This window comes from Danio rerio, chromosome 14 (genome assembly GCF_052040795.2).
Source record: "Danio rerio strain M-AB ecotype USA chromosome 14, GRCz13ab, whole genome shotgun sequence".
Classification (NCBI taxonomy): Eukaryota; Metazoa; Chordata; class Actinopteri; order Cypriniformes; family Danionidae; genus Danio; species Danio rerio.
In genome coordinates, this window is record NC_141034.1 from 25,320,736 (window position 1) to 25,335,117 (window position 14,382).

Genomic DNA, 14,382 nt, shown 5'->3' on the forward strand with positions numbered 1-14,382 from the left:
ATTGCATTGGATAAGATGGTCTGCTGAATAAATGTTTTTTTTTTCATCTATGCTGGCACAACTAAGCAAGGTTATACTAGATTTGGATTTTTCAATAGTTTTGACTTTTTGTTTTCAAACTCAGTTAGTTTTAATTAGTTTTTAGAGGCCAATTTACTAGTTTTATTAGTTTTTATATTTAAAAAATTGCTTAGTTTTAGTTTAGTTTTTATTATTTTCATTGTCAGTTTTAGTTTTTTGTTTGTTTTTTGTTAATTAGTATATTTGTTAGGTACAAGATTCAAAATCATCAGATTAAATATTGTATGATAAAATCCTGTTAAAAAGAACAGTTCGGTCACGATCAGGATCAGTAATACTGATATAAAACCCATTATTAAGCACAAATGGGTTAAATAATACTTTTAAGTGTCTGCTCAAGTCGTATTTAATGTTGTCTCCGTGCTGCTGTCCTGTCAAGTCATTGTTTTTGTTGTGAGAGCAACAGAGAAGATGACTGGAAGAAGACTGTCTGGATCTGGCCAATGGCAGTTGCTGTAATCGTTACGGGTCAAACACCTTGCAGCGCGAAGTAAACAGATTTGACAATTCAGACAAATGAAGGACGTTTTTGCTATAATTTTAGTAAGTTTTAGTTTTGCATGTACACAATACAGTTTCAGTTAGTTCTAGTTTTTAAAAAAAACTCGTTTTTATTTTGGTTTCAGTTAGCGAAAATGTTTTGTCAAGTGCATTTATTTTGTTTATTTTCGTTAACTATAATAACCTTGCAACTAAAGGCTCCCACACACCGGAACACTTTTCATTTGTATTTATCGACAGCGTTTTACGAGAGGTTTTTTCCGTATTCAAACCCAAGCGATTTTTACTAGCGTCACTCAGAAGAGCATGAAAAATCACTCCTTGACGTTAAATGGCGCTACACAACTTTAAGCTTCTGACACAGAGGAAAAGGGGGAGAGAAAGTTTACACACTTGTTGTTTAAGTTCAGGTGACTCGATCAAGCTTGGATGGTTCAAGCAGCAGCTCCAGCTTAAGCGATGAAGAAATGATCATTGTTCACCAGTGCATTCAGATAAATGTTCATATCGCCTGTGGGCATCTTCTTCAATGTGCGCTCGCATTGACGGTTTTGCACTTGAGCGCCTCCAAGTGCTGTTTACTGTAACTTCAGCAGCTCCATGCACTTGAACAAAAGTGCCAATCTGATTAGTGGAGAAGGTTTGAAGCGGCGCGTCAAAACAAAAAAACAAGCATGAGTCGTTTTTTTTAATTGATGCTTTTGCGCATGGCGTTTTGCACGTTGGTGTGCACAATCACATTGACGCCCTTTATTTAGTCACGAGACGTGAAACGTCATCGGAAAATGCGAGCAAAAAACATCTAGGTGTGCACGGGCCTAAAGGTTGTATGGGTTGAAAAACCATGAAACTTTTTTTAATCCATCAAATCCAAACGAATAAAACACATTTCTGGCTATTAATTTCCACGATTTCACTAAGGATATTTCATTTTGCAGAATTGCAATTCATTGTGAATGCTGTTCAAGTGTTATAAGATTTATGATAACTGTGTGGAGTGGTATTTTTTTTTCTTCAGCGGTTTACACAGATGAATATATCATGTAATATATGTTACGGTATGGATCTGCAATACATCATAGATCCCTCTGGTTCAACATGATGGAGCCTCTTTGGCTTTGTTACATGGAAAAAGCACTTCATCTCCAAGGCAAAAAAAGTAGCTTGCACAATGGGGTAATATTTATGAGGCTGTGAGCGTTTTTTTTTTGTTTTTTTTTTTGCCAGAAATGAGTAGAATGATTCATTAGATGAATTCACTGGGTAGTGTGATGAAATCTCGCAGCCATCCTCCCCGCTGTACTTTGTGTGATTTATTTATTTCATTCTCTATCTCACTTGCTCACAGCTATCGATCAATCATTTTCTTTTGCATTTGTTAAGACTGGATGGGCGGAATGCGTTGAGTACTGTTGTGATGTTTCATTGTGAGAGAACACATTGCTCTTTGTCAGTCATCACAACGAATAATGTTTGACCTGTTTCTCAGCAGTGAATGAACTGCATCTGACTTCAGTGTTGTACTGTATGTCTGTATGTAGAAAATGCGTGCATGAACTCTGAGACAGATACAATAACAGAAGGCACAGTATATGAATTTAGCTACACTCTACTAGACATTTTAATTAGATAAATAAACGTTGACAACTATTTTAGATTCATTCAATAATATTGTTAAAAGTTAAAGTAGTTTTGAAGAAATTAATGTTTTTATTTTGTCAGGATGCATTTAATAGATTGAGTGACAGTAATATCTGCTTTAATGTTTTAGATAACTTCTGCAACAAACTGGTTCTAGTCTGAAACAACTGATTTGTTTATAAATAAAGCATACAGCGAGGAAAATAATTCAATTCAATTCAGCTTTATTTGTATAGCGCTTTTACAATGTAGATTGTGTCAAAGCAGCTTCACATAAATGGTCATAGTAACTGGAACAGTGTGGTTCAGTAACTGGAACAGTGTGGTTCAGGTTTTAGTGTTTAAGTTCAGTTCAGTTTAGCTCGGTTCAGTGTGATTTAATCATTACTGAGAGTTCAAACACTGAAGAGCCAATTCATCGATGCGTAGCTCTACCAATCCTGAACCATGCGAGGCAGTGGCGACAGCGGAGAGGGAAAAAAAACTTCACCTGATGGGAGTGAAGAAAAAAAAAAAACTTTGAGAGAACCAGACTCAGTTGGGCACGACCATTTTAATTTCTCCGCTGGCCAAAAGTCTTGTGCAGAACTTCATTCGCCGTGGTATTGAACACATCACTGTTTTTGCTTAGAAAACATATTTCTAAAGGTGCTGTTGACTTTAAATTTTCCCCACAACCAAAGAAATCCAAATATGCAAACAAAACAAATAAATTAGTTTACAAATGAAGTTATGCTTAAGAAAATTAAATGACATAGGGAAAAAGTATTGAACACATGAAGAAAGGGAGGTGTAGAAAGGAAGGGAAAGCCCAGACAGCAGCTGAATTCTCTCTGAAGTTGTTCAGCGACTCTCTGTCCTTTGTTATTGTAAATAAAAAAAAAACATGATGCGTTCAATACTTATTTTCCCTGCTGTTTGACTGATTAATTGTTGAAGCTTTTGTCAATATACAGTATTATCAAGATATTGACCTAATCTGTAAAAAACAGGTATAATACGTAACAATACTTAGTGTATTGTTTTATTGTATATACATGTTCAGAGTAAACAAATGTTTCAACTTTACAATGAAATCTCATTAGTGAAGGTTAGTTAATAGATTCAAATCAAGAGTAAGAAAAAGACAGGTTTATGAACTTTTCTATTTTAATATTAATTTAAAAATACAACAGAATTGTATTAGTTATTAACACTAGTTAATAAATCAATTATTACTAGTAATCAGATCACGACTATGATTTATTAGGCAATAACTAAGAAATTAGCATCCCCTAAGATTAATGAAAGCTTTGGTAGTTTTCAATGTTAGTTTAGTTAAAAAATGTAATGCTAATCATTACATAGTTTTAATACACAACAGCGCAATAAAAAGTCAAAGGATTTTTACTCAAAATTTCAGAATGTAGAAGGCCAGATTGACATGTGGAAATGTTATGAACTATTTAGCTGACCAATTGATCTAGAAGCATTTGGCTCTCTTATAAACACCGGTGAAATACAATGTGAATATTCATTAAAAAACACTTGTTAAACAAAAAGTTTAAATGGAAAGTAATTATTCATAATGTTTTGAAGTTCCTACAATAATTTGTATGTTCATTATCACGAGAAACTATTGAATCATTTTATATTCAATATTAGTTTCCTGTATACGGAAGTCTTCATTATTCAATATATAATATGTTCACACCCCTAGATAAAAAAAAAATTATATCTTTGACAGATTGGTAAATGATGGCTGCACTACATTGCAAAAGCCTGATCTTGCAATATTTTATTTTTCTTTGATAAATATTACAATATATTAGTTTCCCAAGATAGTTTGTATAGCACTATTTGATAATTTTTTTGGGAAGCATAACAGTATTCAGGAACAGAAATTCAATAAACACAATACAAAAAAAAAAAAATTTTTATAAACAATTCTTAGATCAAGTAAAAAATACTGTTTTGTTTTCAAATTGAACTTTAAAATGAATCAAATTAATAAAACTTTTGAGTTTTCTTTTAAAACAAGTAAAAATTGTCTGCCAGTTGGGTAAGTAAATGTTTTTTTTTTGCTTTGAAATGTAGATATTTGCACTAGAAACAGTCCAAATAAATCATAAAAACACAGTAATTACATACAAAATTGTATATTTAGCGATGTGACCATTGCGAATGCGCCCATTGCGATATCAATGCTGTAGCAATATATTTTGCAGCCCTAGTGAAAAAGGTTTAAAATGAAAATTATTTAGTGTTATGGGGCTACATCATGATCCCTAAATAGTCTTTTTATATGTTATCATCCAGTGATTTTTGCTCTACCTAATCCTGGAGAGATTTTATTGTTATAAATCCCATTTTACACTATTGACCTATATTTATTTTTTATAAAACATAGTTAAGTTTATTTCTTTTTTTTCAGTTAAATGCATAGGCAGATGTATAATTTCAGAAAAATCTCTGCGTTTTGAATGAAAAAGTGAATTGTGGTTAAAATGAGCTCCAATGACCCATACAAGTGTTGTAGACTGGAGCAAGATCAAGGGAACCATTGTGTCCGTACACATAGAGCAAAATGACACAACAAAATGAAATGGGGGAAAAAATGAACAATGAAACCTGATTTACTGCTGTCTTACTGTTTTCACTTTCACACTACCCATGAACCTAAATTAAACTCCTTTGCTCCATTCATTCAACTGGCTTCATGCAAAAGACCAGCCAGAAAATACCATAACTCATTCTCTCTCAACACAAATCGCTTAATTCCGTGTCATATAAATATTTACTCCTTCTGAAGGCGTTTATGCTCGTTCAGATGTTTGCTGTGGCCTGTGCGTTTTTTCTGCTGATTTGCCGATTGCTTTTGGCAAGTTTTGTGTGGTTTTGGGCGGTTGCCAGGTTGATTCTCAAAGAACACTCCCCAGGCCTACACAGACAGATGGCACTGCCTTTCTGCCCCTTACCACAAACCTACAAAGAGCCTTCTTATTGCACTTTTTTAATCCACCGCTGTTGATTGGAGAGATATTGTACAGTCTCAAGTCATTTATATTTCTATATTGCGTCAAATCAACATAAACAAACCGACAATAGAAACATCCTCAAAGTTCTATCAATAAAATTTGTAGTGGATTTTAATGAATGTAAAAGAAGAAGACTATGTCCAAAATATTCAAACTTCAAAATGGAGATCTGATCCACTACTGCAGTCTTTGACTTCCCCAAGGTTTAGACCCATCTAAACGTTTTTAATTACAATCGGAAAACAAATTATAAAACTACATAGCCCTATGTGAAAAAGTGTTTTCTCCCAGTTAAAACGTAACTTAACTCTGGTTCATCACACAATTTCTGGTCCAAAGTTCAATTTCTGTAGCCACATCTATGCCTGAATACCCCCACACATGTTCACAATCAAGAAATCACCTAAATATTACTCCCGACAAAGTGAAGTAGACCAAAAGATCCTCAAAATCTGCATTTTCTTTCATTTTATTGGCTAGACGATTGATTTTATGTCTTTAGATAAATCGAGTATTTCACAGTGGCTTGAGAATACTAAGTATTTGTTTTAAGGTAAAAAGGATAAAATGCTCTTGGTTTGGTGGTATTTTTTTTAATGATTTAAATGGCAACCTCTTAAAAACATATTTACCCTCTCAAAATTAAATTAAATTAAATTAAGTTGTTGTTGTTACGTTTTATTTCTTTCTATGTCTGCTGTTTCATTCTGATCAGTCTCCATTTCACTTGTATTTTTTTGCCTTTTATTGGTGGCTTGTCAAAACCAAAACATTTTGATGGAATATGCCCCTAAATGCATTTTAATTCAATAAACTGTCTGGTTTTGATACTTAGAGTTTGATGGTATGTCAGTTTCACTTGTAGTGGAAACCATTTGAACTTTGATGGTTTCTATTCCTTTTTGTTCAGTTCTAGCTAGTCCACTGATGATTCAGTCTCCTCGAGATGTAAAATCAATTGTCTGTCTGGGAGAGGAATTATTAGCGGATGATGAAGTGACAAGAAAACTGTCTACTAAATCTGTAAAAAAATGTTTGCTTAAATTTCATTGTGTTGTAGCTTATAAACCAACACTGACTGCTTAATGCTGAGATTGTTCTTGATCTGTGTCAAAGCAAATTATGTTTTTCATCAGCAGAGTTATGATGTGGTAAATCTACTTCTGTTGTGTGTTTCTCCTGAATTTGACGGTTTATTAGATTATGTCAAGCGTATTCAAGTAAACTGATTAATCAACATGAAGTGTCATTAGTGAAGTTGTAGAGTGAAGTTTGTATTCAGAGTGAAAACTTGTGGCATCATGTTAAGTCATATTAACAGTGAAACATCTTGGAGACGTGTAGTGAATGTTGTAATAGTTTCCAATTAAGAGTTCACCTCAGGATTTTCTCATGAGATTTAAAATCGTGAATTATTGTGTTATGAGAAAACGCACTGCCACATTCATGATTTTATTATTTTATTTTGATTTAAATGAAGACAGAATTATATTATATTATATTATATTATATTATATTATATTATATTATATTATATTATTATTTTGAACACCCAAGTCAAAAAAACAACAATATAATATAATATAATATAATATAATATAATATAATATAATATAATATAATATAATATAATATAATAATACTTGATTCTAATTAGTTTTTCACAACATTCCATGGTATGTTATTCCCAGATAACAACCTCCTGTACTGTACAGAGATGTGAAAAAATGTTTGCCCCCTTACTGATTTCTTTTTCTTTGCATGTTTGTCACATTTTAATGTTTCAGATCATCAAACAAATTGAAATATTGGCCAAAGTTTAACAAGCACATCATGCAGTTTTAAAATGAAGGTTTTAATTACTAAGGGAAACCAAATTAGAAAACTACATCACCCTGTGTGAAAAAGTGTTTGCTCCTTGTTTATCACTCTGGTTTGTCACACCTGAGTTCAATTTCTCTAGCCACACCCAGGCCTAAATACTGCCACACCAGTTCGCTTTTAAGTAATCACTTAAAAAAGGACCTGCCAGACAAAGTGAAGTAGACTAAAAGATGCATGTAGTGATGTAATAAGCAGGATAAAGTACATCCAGGCGGTTGTTTTTTTTTTGCAGAATAAGTCAGACAAATTTATAGCTTGTTGCATGTTGTTACAGACGCACTGACAACCCCCTAAAATAATATAAAACAAATATAAAAAATTAAATAAAATATATAAAAATAATATAAATATAAAATAAAATATATAAAACGTAAAAGAAAAAATATAGAAAATTAAATTAAAAATATAAAAGAAAATTAAATAAAATATGAAATATAATAAATAAAATATAAAATAAAATAAAATTTAATAAAATGGAAAATATATTATGGCCAAAATGAAAAGAATGAATATATAAGTATGTATCTGTGTGTGTAGAACATGTATGTGTAGAAGAAACTCTAGAGTATGAATTTAATGTCTTTGCATAGCTTAATCTTCTAAAAGTTGTTAAAGCTTGCAGTGCAGTCTACATTGTATGCAATCAGAAATATTTAAAATAAAGTATTGTTCTTGAGATACATTATATATTGGGAGTTATACATTTTTTTTCTTCTTTGCATAGACTGACTGTAGTTTCTGTCTCCTCTCTCAGGTATTAAATGAAGCAGTGGGTGCTCTCATGTACCACACAATCACCCTTATGAGGGAGGACCTGGAAAAGTTCAAAGCACTTCGTATAATTGTCCGCATTGGGAGCGGCTTTGATAATATCGACATAAAGTCTGCTGGAGACTTAGGTAATGCCTTGCCATTACATCCCACATGCTCGACAGCAGTGTGTTTATTTTCTGTATTAGGAGCGTAACCTCTCCACATCTGCAGGTATTGCCGTCTGCAACATGCCAGCAGCATCAGTAGAAGAGACTGCAGACTCCACCATGTGTCACATCCTAAATCTCTACCGACGCACCACCTGGTTGCACCAGGCTCTCCGGGAAGGCACGCGAGTCCAGAGTGTGGAACAGATTCGGGAGGTCGCATCTGGAGCAGCCCGAATCAGAGGAGAGACACTGGGAATCATTGGACTGGGTGCGTTGTCTCACTTAAATACATTTTGAATATCAGAATGAAGCCTGATCTACTTCCTTGTGTATTCTCTTAAGGTCCAATCTCTTAAGGTCTTTGCACGCTGAAGTCAGAAATTTTCCTATGCGTTTTTTGTATTAATATATAGAAACTAGGGCTGCTCGATTATGGCAAAAATCATAATCACAATTATTTCGGTCATAATTGTAATCACGATTATTCAAAACGATTATCAGTTGAAGTGAAAATTATTTGCCCTCCTGTGAATTATTTTTAAAAATAAATATTTCAGTTATGTTTAACAGAGCAAGGACATTTTTGGAGTATTTCCTATAATATTTTTTCTTCTGGAGAAAGTCTTTTTTTTTTTTTTTTCGGTTGGAATAAAAGTAAATTTAAATAAATAAAAATATTAAAATCAAATCATTTAGAAAAATAACATCAATCTTAGTAGTCTCCTTAAGCAATATATATATATTTTGAAGAAACTACTGCTATATTAATTACCCTAACTTGCCTAATTAAGCCTTTAAATCAGGGTTCTCAAACTCAAATTGGTGGGGGGCCATTTTAGTAACTGACAATTCACAGGAGGGCTGTTTCAACATTTAAACACAAGAACAAATTATGCATCTTAGGACAACAGACCTGATGTTTATATTTCAAGCATTACTGTTGCCAGTGATAATGCAAATCAGAACGTTTTTTGCTTCATACAACTGCTGAAATATATATGTGGCTGTTAAAATTAGCATGTTGACATTTAAATAGTCATAATAATGATAATAATAAATATTATTATTCTGTCCCAACCAATTATTGCAAAAGTTTAACAGTTAGGGTAAGAGCAGCAGAAACAATTTGGGTAACTTTACCGGCTTTACTGGCAATTGTTCTCAGTATCTTTCTTTTTTGTAAAGCTACAACAAAAAGGGGAAAAGTTAGTATATATTCACATTTACTTTAACAAGTTCAATTCAACTAGTAGTAGTTTTCATAGAAATCTCAATATGAGTGCAAATGCAGAAAATCTATTAAATGACCATTTCAATTGAATAAGCAAAACTGGATTATCGCATAAAAGATGTGCAAATAAAACAGTGTTTCCAACCAACGAGTCAAAGCAAAAAAAATCGGCACTTCCTGATTAACTGGCACCAAATATCAAAAACTGAATTGGCTGCAGTAGAAGAAGCTGCGTCAATCTTTTCTTTATTTAATAAATTACTTGCAATCCTGACACGCAATGAATGCGGTGTGACTTTTGAAGGTGTGAGACGCAGAGCACAGACGCTCTTGATTCTGGAGGTCATTAATAACATAATAACACTAATACTGAAACGGTGCAGGCGTTTTAGAATGACCAAAACAACATTTTAGATGGGTAACAGTGTGCACAGCCTGCTGGTTTGTCCATTTCACTCATTTTTTTATCCTCATATGATCTCTTATATCAAAATCACATGCCTTTTTTAATGCACATACTGTAATTTATTTGGTAAAATTGCAGAACAGGAACTACTGGGGAGGTCGGGGATGGAGATAGTAAGGCCCTATCTGATATGTCAAATTTAGATAAACAGCAGATGCATAAAATGAAATGTAATTTATCCCACATATCTGAAATGCATGTATTGTATACTCTCATCGCCATTACAATAATGTTGTGCAGCCCTAATCAGTTGTCATGCATTATGGCACGCTATATGAAAAGGTACAATTAAACAATGCATTGCGATCGCTTATTTGTTGTTTACGAATGTCTTGTATATAAAAATTGTGTAGTCTGAACTTGGCCTAAATGAGATATAAAGTATTTGTATTTATTTGTGCAATTTTAGTGTCTGTAAATGTAAATAGACTCCTGCAAACAACAAAACACATGCAATTATGGTGCATATGTAGTTATAAAATCACATAATTGAACAGAGATGCAATATCGTTTTCACTTGCTATTAAGTGGAAACTGTTCCAAATTTGTTTGCATTTCATCGACACTTTTGGCTCTTTTTTTTCCTGCTTTTGCAAGAACACAGGGGGACACACAAGTACTGTTGAATGAACAAACCAATTTATGCAGCAAAGCAAGTGAATGTGTAGGATATGGTTGCAACTGTGATTTAGATGATGAGTGTTTTGGTGCAGTGCACGGAAGTATGAATAAGTTGTTTTGATGCACTTTCCCCTACCAATCACAAAAGTAGACAGGCTCACTCATCCACTTGTAATCGGATCCATGAAGATGCCTCTTAAATAACAGGTGTAGACAGGGCCTGAAGAACTGTTCACAGGATAAAAAGAAAGTGATACAGATGTCAATGCTTAAAAATAAGATTGTCTTTTTTATGATCAATTTGTAAGGCGTTTAATGCAGTGTTCATTTTCTCTAATATTTTTCTTTATTAATAACTTTTGGTTATTTAAAATTTTCTATACAGGATAAATAAGATTTATTTTAAAATAAATGAACACTTGATTCTGGAAGAAAACGTACATTGTTTAAACGTGGCAGTAAAGACATTCCATAATGTTGAAAATATAGCTTTGTTTTAAATAAATCATGTTACTTTAAACTTTTTTTTTGTTTTTAAAAGAAATCTAAAAAAAACTATTTTTATAATATAACCATAACTTAGTTTCCAGAAAATAGATTACAGCATTGATAATCATGATACCATATCTTTAGAATCAAATGAGCTGATCAGAATGCTTTTCTGATGGATTGTATGACACTGAAGAGTGAAGTAATGATGCAAAAATCACATTACACAGAAAAAGTTCCGTTTTAAAATTGAACGTCAAGAATTTGGTTATTGTAAAATTAAAATAGTTTTAATTTAAGTTTTTAAGTTTTTTTTAGATGAAAGTATCAGTACTGTATGTTTGTTTTAAGGATAGCTATGAGCTAGTAAGCTCCAAAAACAGTGACAAAATTTAAGTTTCGAAGATGATGAACTTGATATAAACATCCAAAACTTGCAGTTTGTAAATTAAACGGATCAACGTTTTTGTTTTTTTTCATTCATACTTCAGTTTTTTTTATCAAGTTGTGTACCATCACAGTCAGAGCTATGATGCTGGCTTCTTTAAAAAAGGGAAGGGGGCTACTCTATGTCGCACTCTTTCTTCATGCTTCAGTTGAGATTATGTCAATAAGGTTGAATGAAATTTACATTTAGATGCACTTCATTAAATTCAGTTCTAAAAGTTTTTTTTCTTCTGTTGAAATCAAAAGAAAATATTAAAAAAAGTCAACAAAAAACAAAAGCAGTAACCATTGACTTCCATAGTTGTTTGTTTTTCTTACGGTGGAAGTCAATGGTTACATGTTTCTAACATTTACATGTTCCTTTTGTGTTCAACAATAGTGAGAAACTCATAAAGGTTTATAACCACTTCAGGTGGATTTAATAATGAGCAATTTTTCATTTTTGGATGAAATATTTTGGTGCAAGCTGTTTTGTTGTAGACAAGGGTTTGGGAGTAGACAGGTATTGCACTGAACTCATGTAATACAACAACACCTAAAGGCAAGGTTAAAGTGATATGCTGTGTGTACCCTTCAGGGCGTGTTGGACAGGCGGTGGCGCTGAGGGCAAAAGCGTTCGGCTTCAGTGTGATCTTCTACGACCCGTACCTGTCTGATGGGATGGAGCGAGCCCTGGGGCTGCAGAGAGTCAACACCCTACAGGACCTGCTCTTCCACAGCGACTGCGTCACTTTACACTGCAGTCTGAATGAGCACAACCACCATCTGATCAATGACTTCACCATCAAACAGGTCCTTCACACATTCAATGCTGCAAATAGGGGTGTGCAATACTAACAAAAATATTAATATAATTGGGGGGTTTTGAAATGACAATAATTACACAGTTTTTTGCAGCATGTTTTTTTGTTACTTGGCTGGTTAGGGCTGTCATTGAGAAATATCATGACAATAAAAATGCCAAAAATAAGATGGTGTCAGCAAGTCCCTGTCTTAATGAATAATTCATTGTGTTATTCATTCAAATGATTCGTTCAAAACTTGTTGACATAATTAGAAACGAAGCAAGTGACAAGTAGTGTTAATGAATCAATCATTGAATCAGTGGCTCATTAGATTTGTTTGAAATAGATCAAAGTCTGTCTAAGGAAAGTCATTTCACTCGACGACCATCTTTGAAAAGTCTCTCGGGCAGTATGCTCAGGAATTCTGTCTGAACGGGGAAACATCAAATTCTCTAAATGTTTACGATTACATTAAATATTTGGAATCACTAATAAAATTAAACAACATCAGTCTCATAAGCTTAGTTTCTAAATATCTAATTCAATCAAAATCAGCATATTTTCGGGTTGTCCAAGCTAATGCGCATGCACACTCGAGATCACGAGACCAACCTCATTTATGGCCGGTCTACACATTATCCTCCTCTGATTAGGGATCGTCTGGTCTCACTTGTCTTCTGAAGTAATGCACAACTTGATCTTGATTGCGAATCTCCTCTTGAAATGACATCGATTCTTTGTTTACAAGTTTGTTAGTTTGAGTAGTTGTTGTCATTTGATGTGCGCTTGACAAGATTGACTGTATCTCGCGTTAATTTCATACAGATTACAAAACCAAAAAACTTTAGTGGAGCACATCTAAAAGTGCAGATTTCAAGCTTTATGTGGATATATTTTCTACGTCTGTGAAGCAAGTGTTCACTAAGATTCCAGTGCTTTTGTTGACCACCAAACTGTCATTAAAGCACACGTCTGGGCCAAATTTTTCCGCTGTAGAAATGTCAGTCTATAGTGATCAATGATTGGCTCCTGTACCAGGAGTTTATTCTATAGCCTTTGAATAGATTCATTTAAAAAAAAAAGAATCAAAATTTTTACTCTGCTAAATTTAAACCTGTGTGTTTCAGTTTAAAAAATACACACAGGTCTAAAATGTGTCTTTAAAAAAACATTATTCAAATTTGTTTTAATATTTATTTAATAATAAAGTTTTTACATTTCACTAACATAGATTTCCGTAGCATCATCAGTCCTGGTAACTACTAAAATGTTTTCCATTTTGAGCTTTTCAAGTTTGCTTGCATAATGCCTCTAAAAACACAATCCAGTTATTATTTTTCCATAAGCAAAAGGCTGAGCAGGTTTTGTTGGTATTATTATTACAGTCTTGATAAAAAAAAATCAGTCATTAGAAATAACATTCATTTTAATTTAATTATTTGGAAAAATAAAAAAAATGTAGGCGGCACGGTGGCTCAGTGGTTAGCACTGTCACCTCACACCAAGAAGGTCATTGGTGGGCCAGTTGGTATTTCTGTGTGGAGTTTGCTTGTTCTCCCTGTGTTCTCGTGGGCTTCTTACAGGTGCTCTGGTTTCTGAAGACATGGTGTAGGTAAACTGGATGAACTAAATTGGCCATAGTGGATGAGTGCTTGTGAGTGTGGGTGTTTTCCAGTACTGGGTTGCAGCTGGAAGGGCATACGCTGTGTAAAACATATGCTGGAAAATCTGCTGTGCCGACCCCTGATAAATAAGGGATTAAGACTAAGAAAAATGAATGAATGAATGAATAAATGAATGAATGAATGTTTTTTTTTTTTTTTGCGCAGTGCTACTTTAAAAATACCACTCAAACATATATAAAAATGTCTGTGTAAATGTCTGTGTAATATACAGACGAAACAAACTCAGATATTCATATCAATACACCAACATAATTATAATGACATCATTTTCCTTCATTTAGCCTAAAATGCTTAAAAGCATATTTAAAGTATTATGCATTATAAACTACAAATACAAATCTAAAATAATTACAGCTTAATTATTAGGGACAAACTCCAAGCCTTCTGACAAAGCATATATGACTTTTTTGCACTGGGATTAAAGTATTGCACTTTTAATTTTTCATTTTTGATCCTGAAGGTACTTTTGGTTTCTAATGTAAATTCGAAATTAGTGTAAAATAACATTAATAATAAAGCACCTATTTTGCTAAAATGTATGATGTTTGCAGTAACACCGTAATTATCACAAACAAATTGTAAATTAGGATAAACGAGAATGAGTTCATCTT

General features: G+C 33.2%; 1 protein-coding gene across 13 annotated transcripts in view; it reads left to right on the plus strand.

The window, feature by feature from the left end:
- Positions 1-14,382, plus strand: part of ctbp1 (C-terminal binding protein 1) — a 59,606-nt gene that overhangs the window by 35,130 nt on the left and 10,094 nt on the right. For all 13 annotated transcript variants that reach the window (XM_087280794.1, XM_087280797.1, XM_087280799.1 and 10 more), the window contains 3 exon segments: positions 7,879-8,023; positions 8,109-8,315; positions 11,879-12,093. In XM_087280794.1, the coding sequence (XP_087136920.1) occupies positions 7,879-8,023; positions 8,109-8,315; positions 11,879-12,093 (567 nt within the window).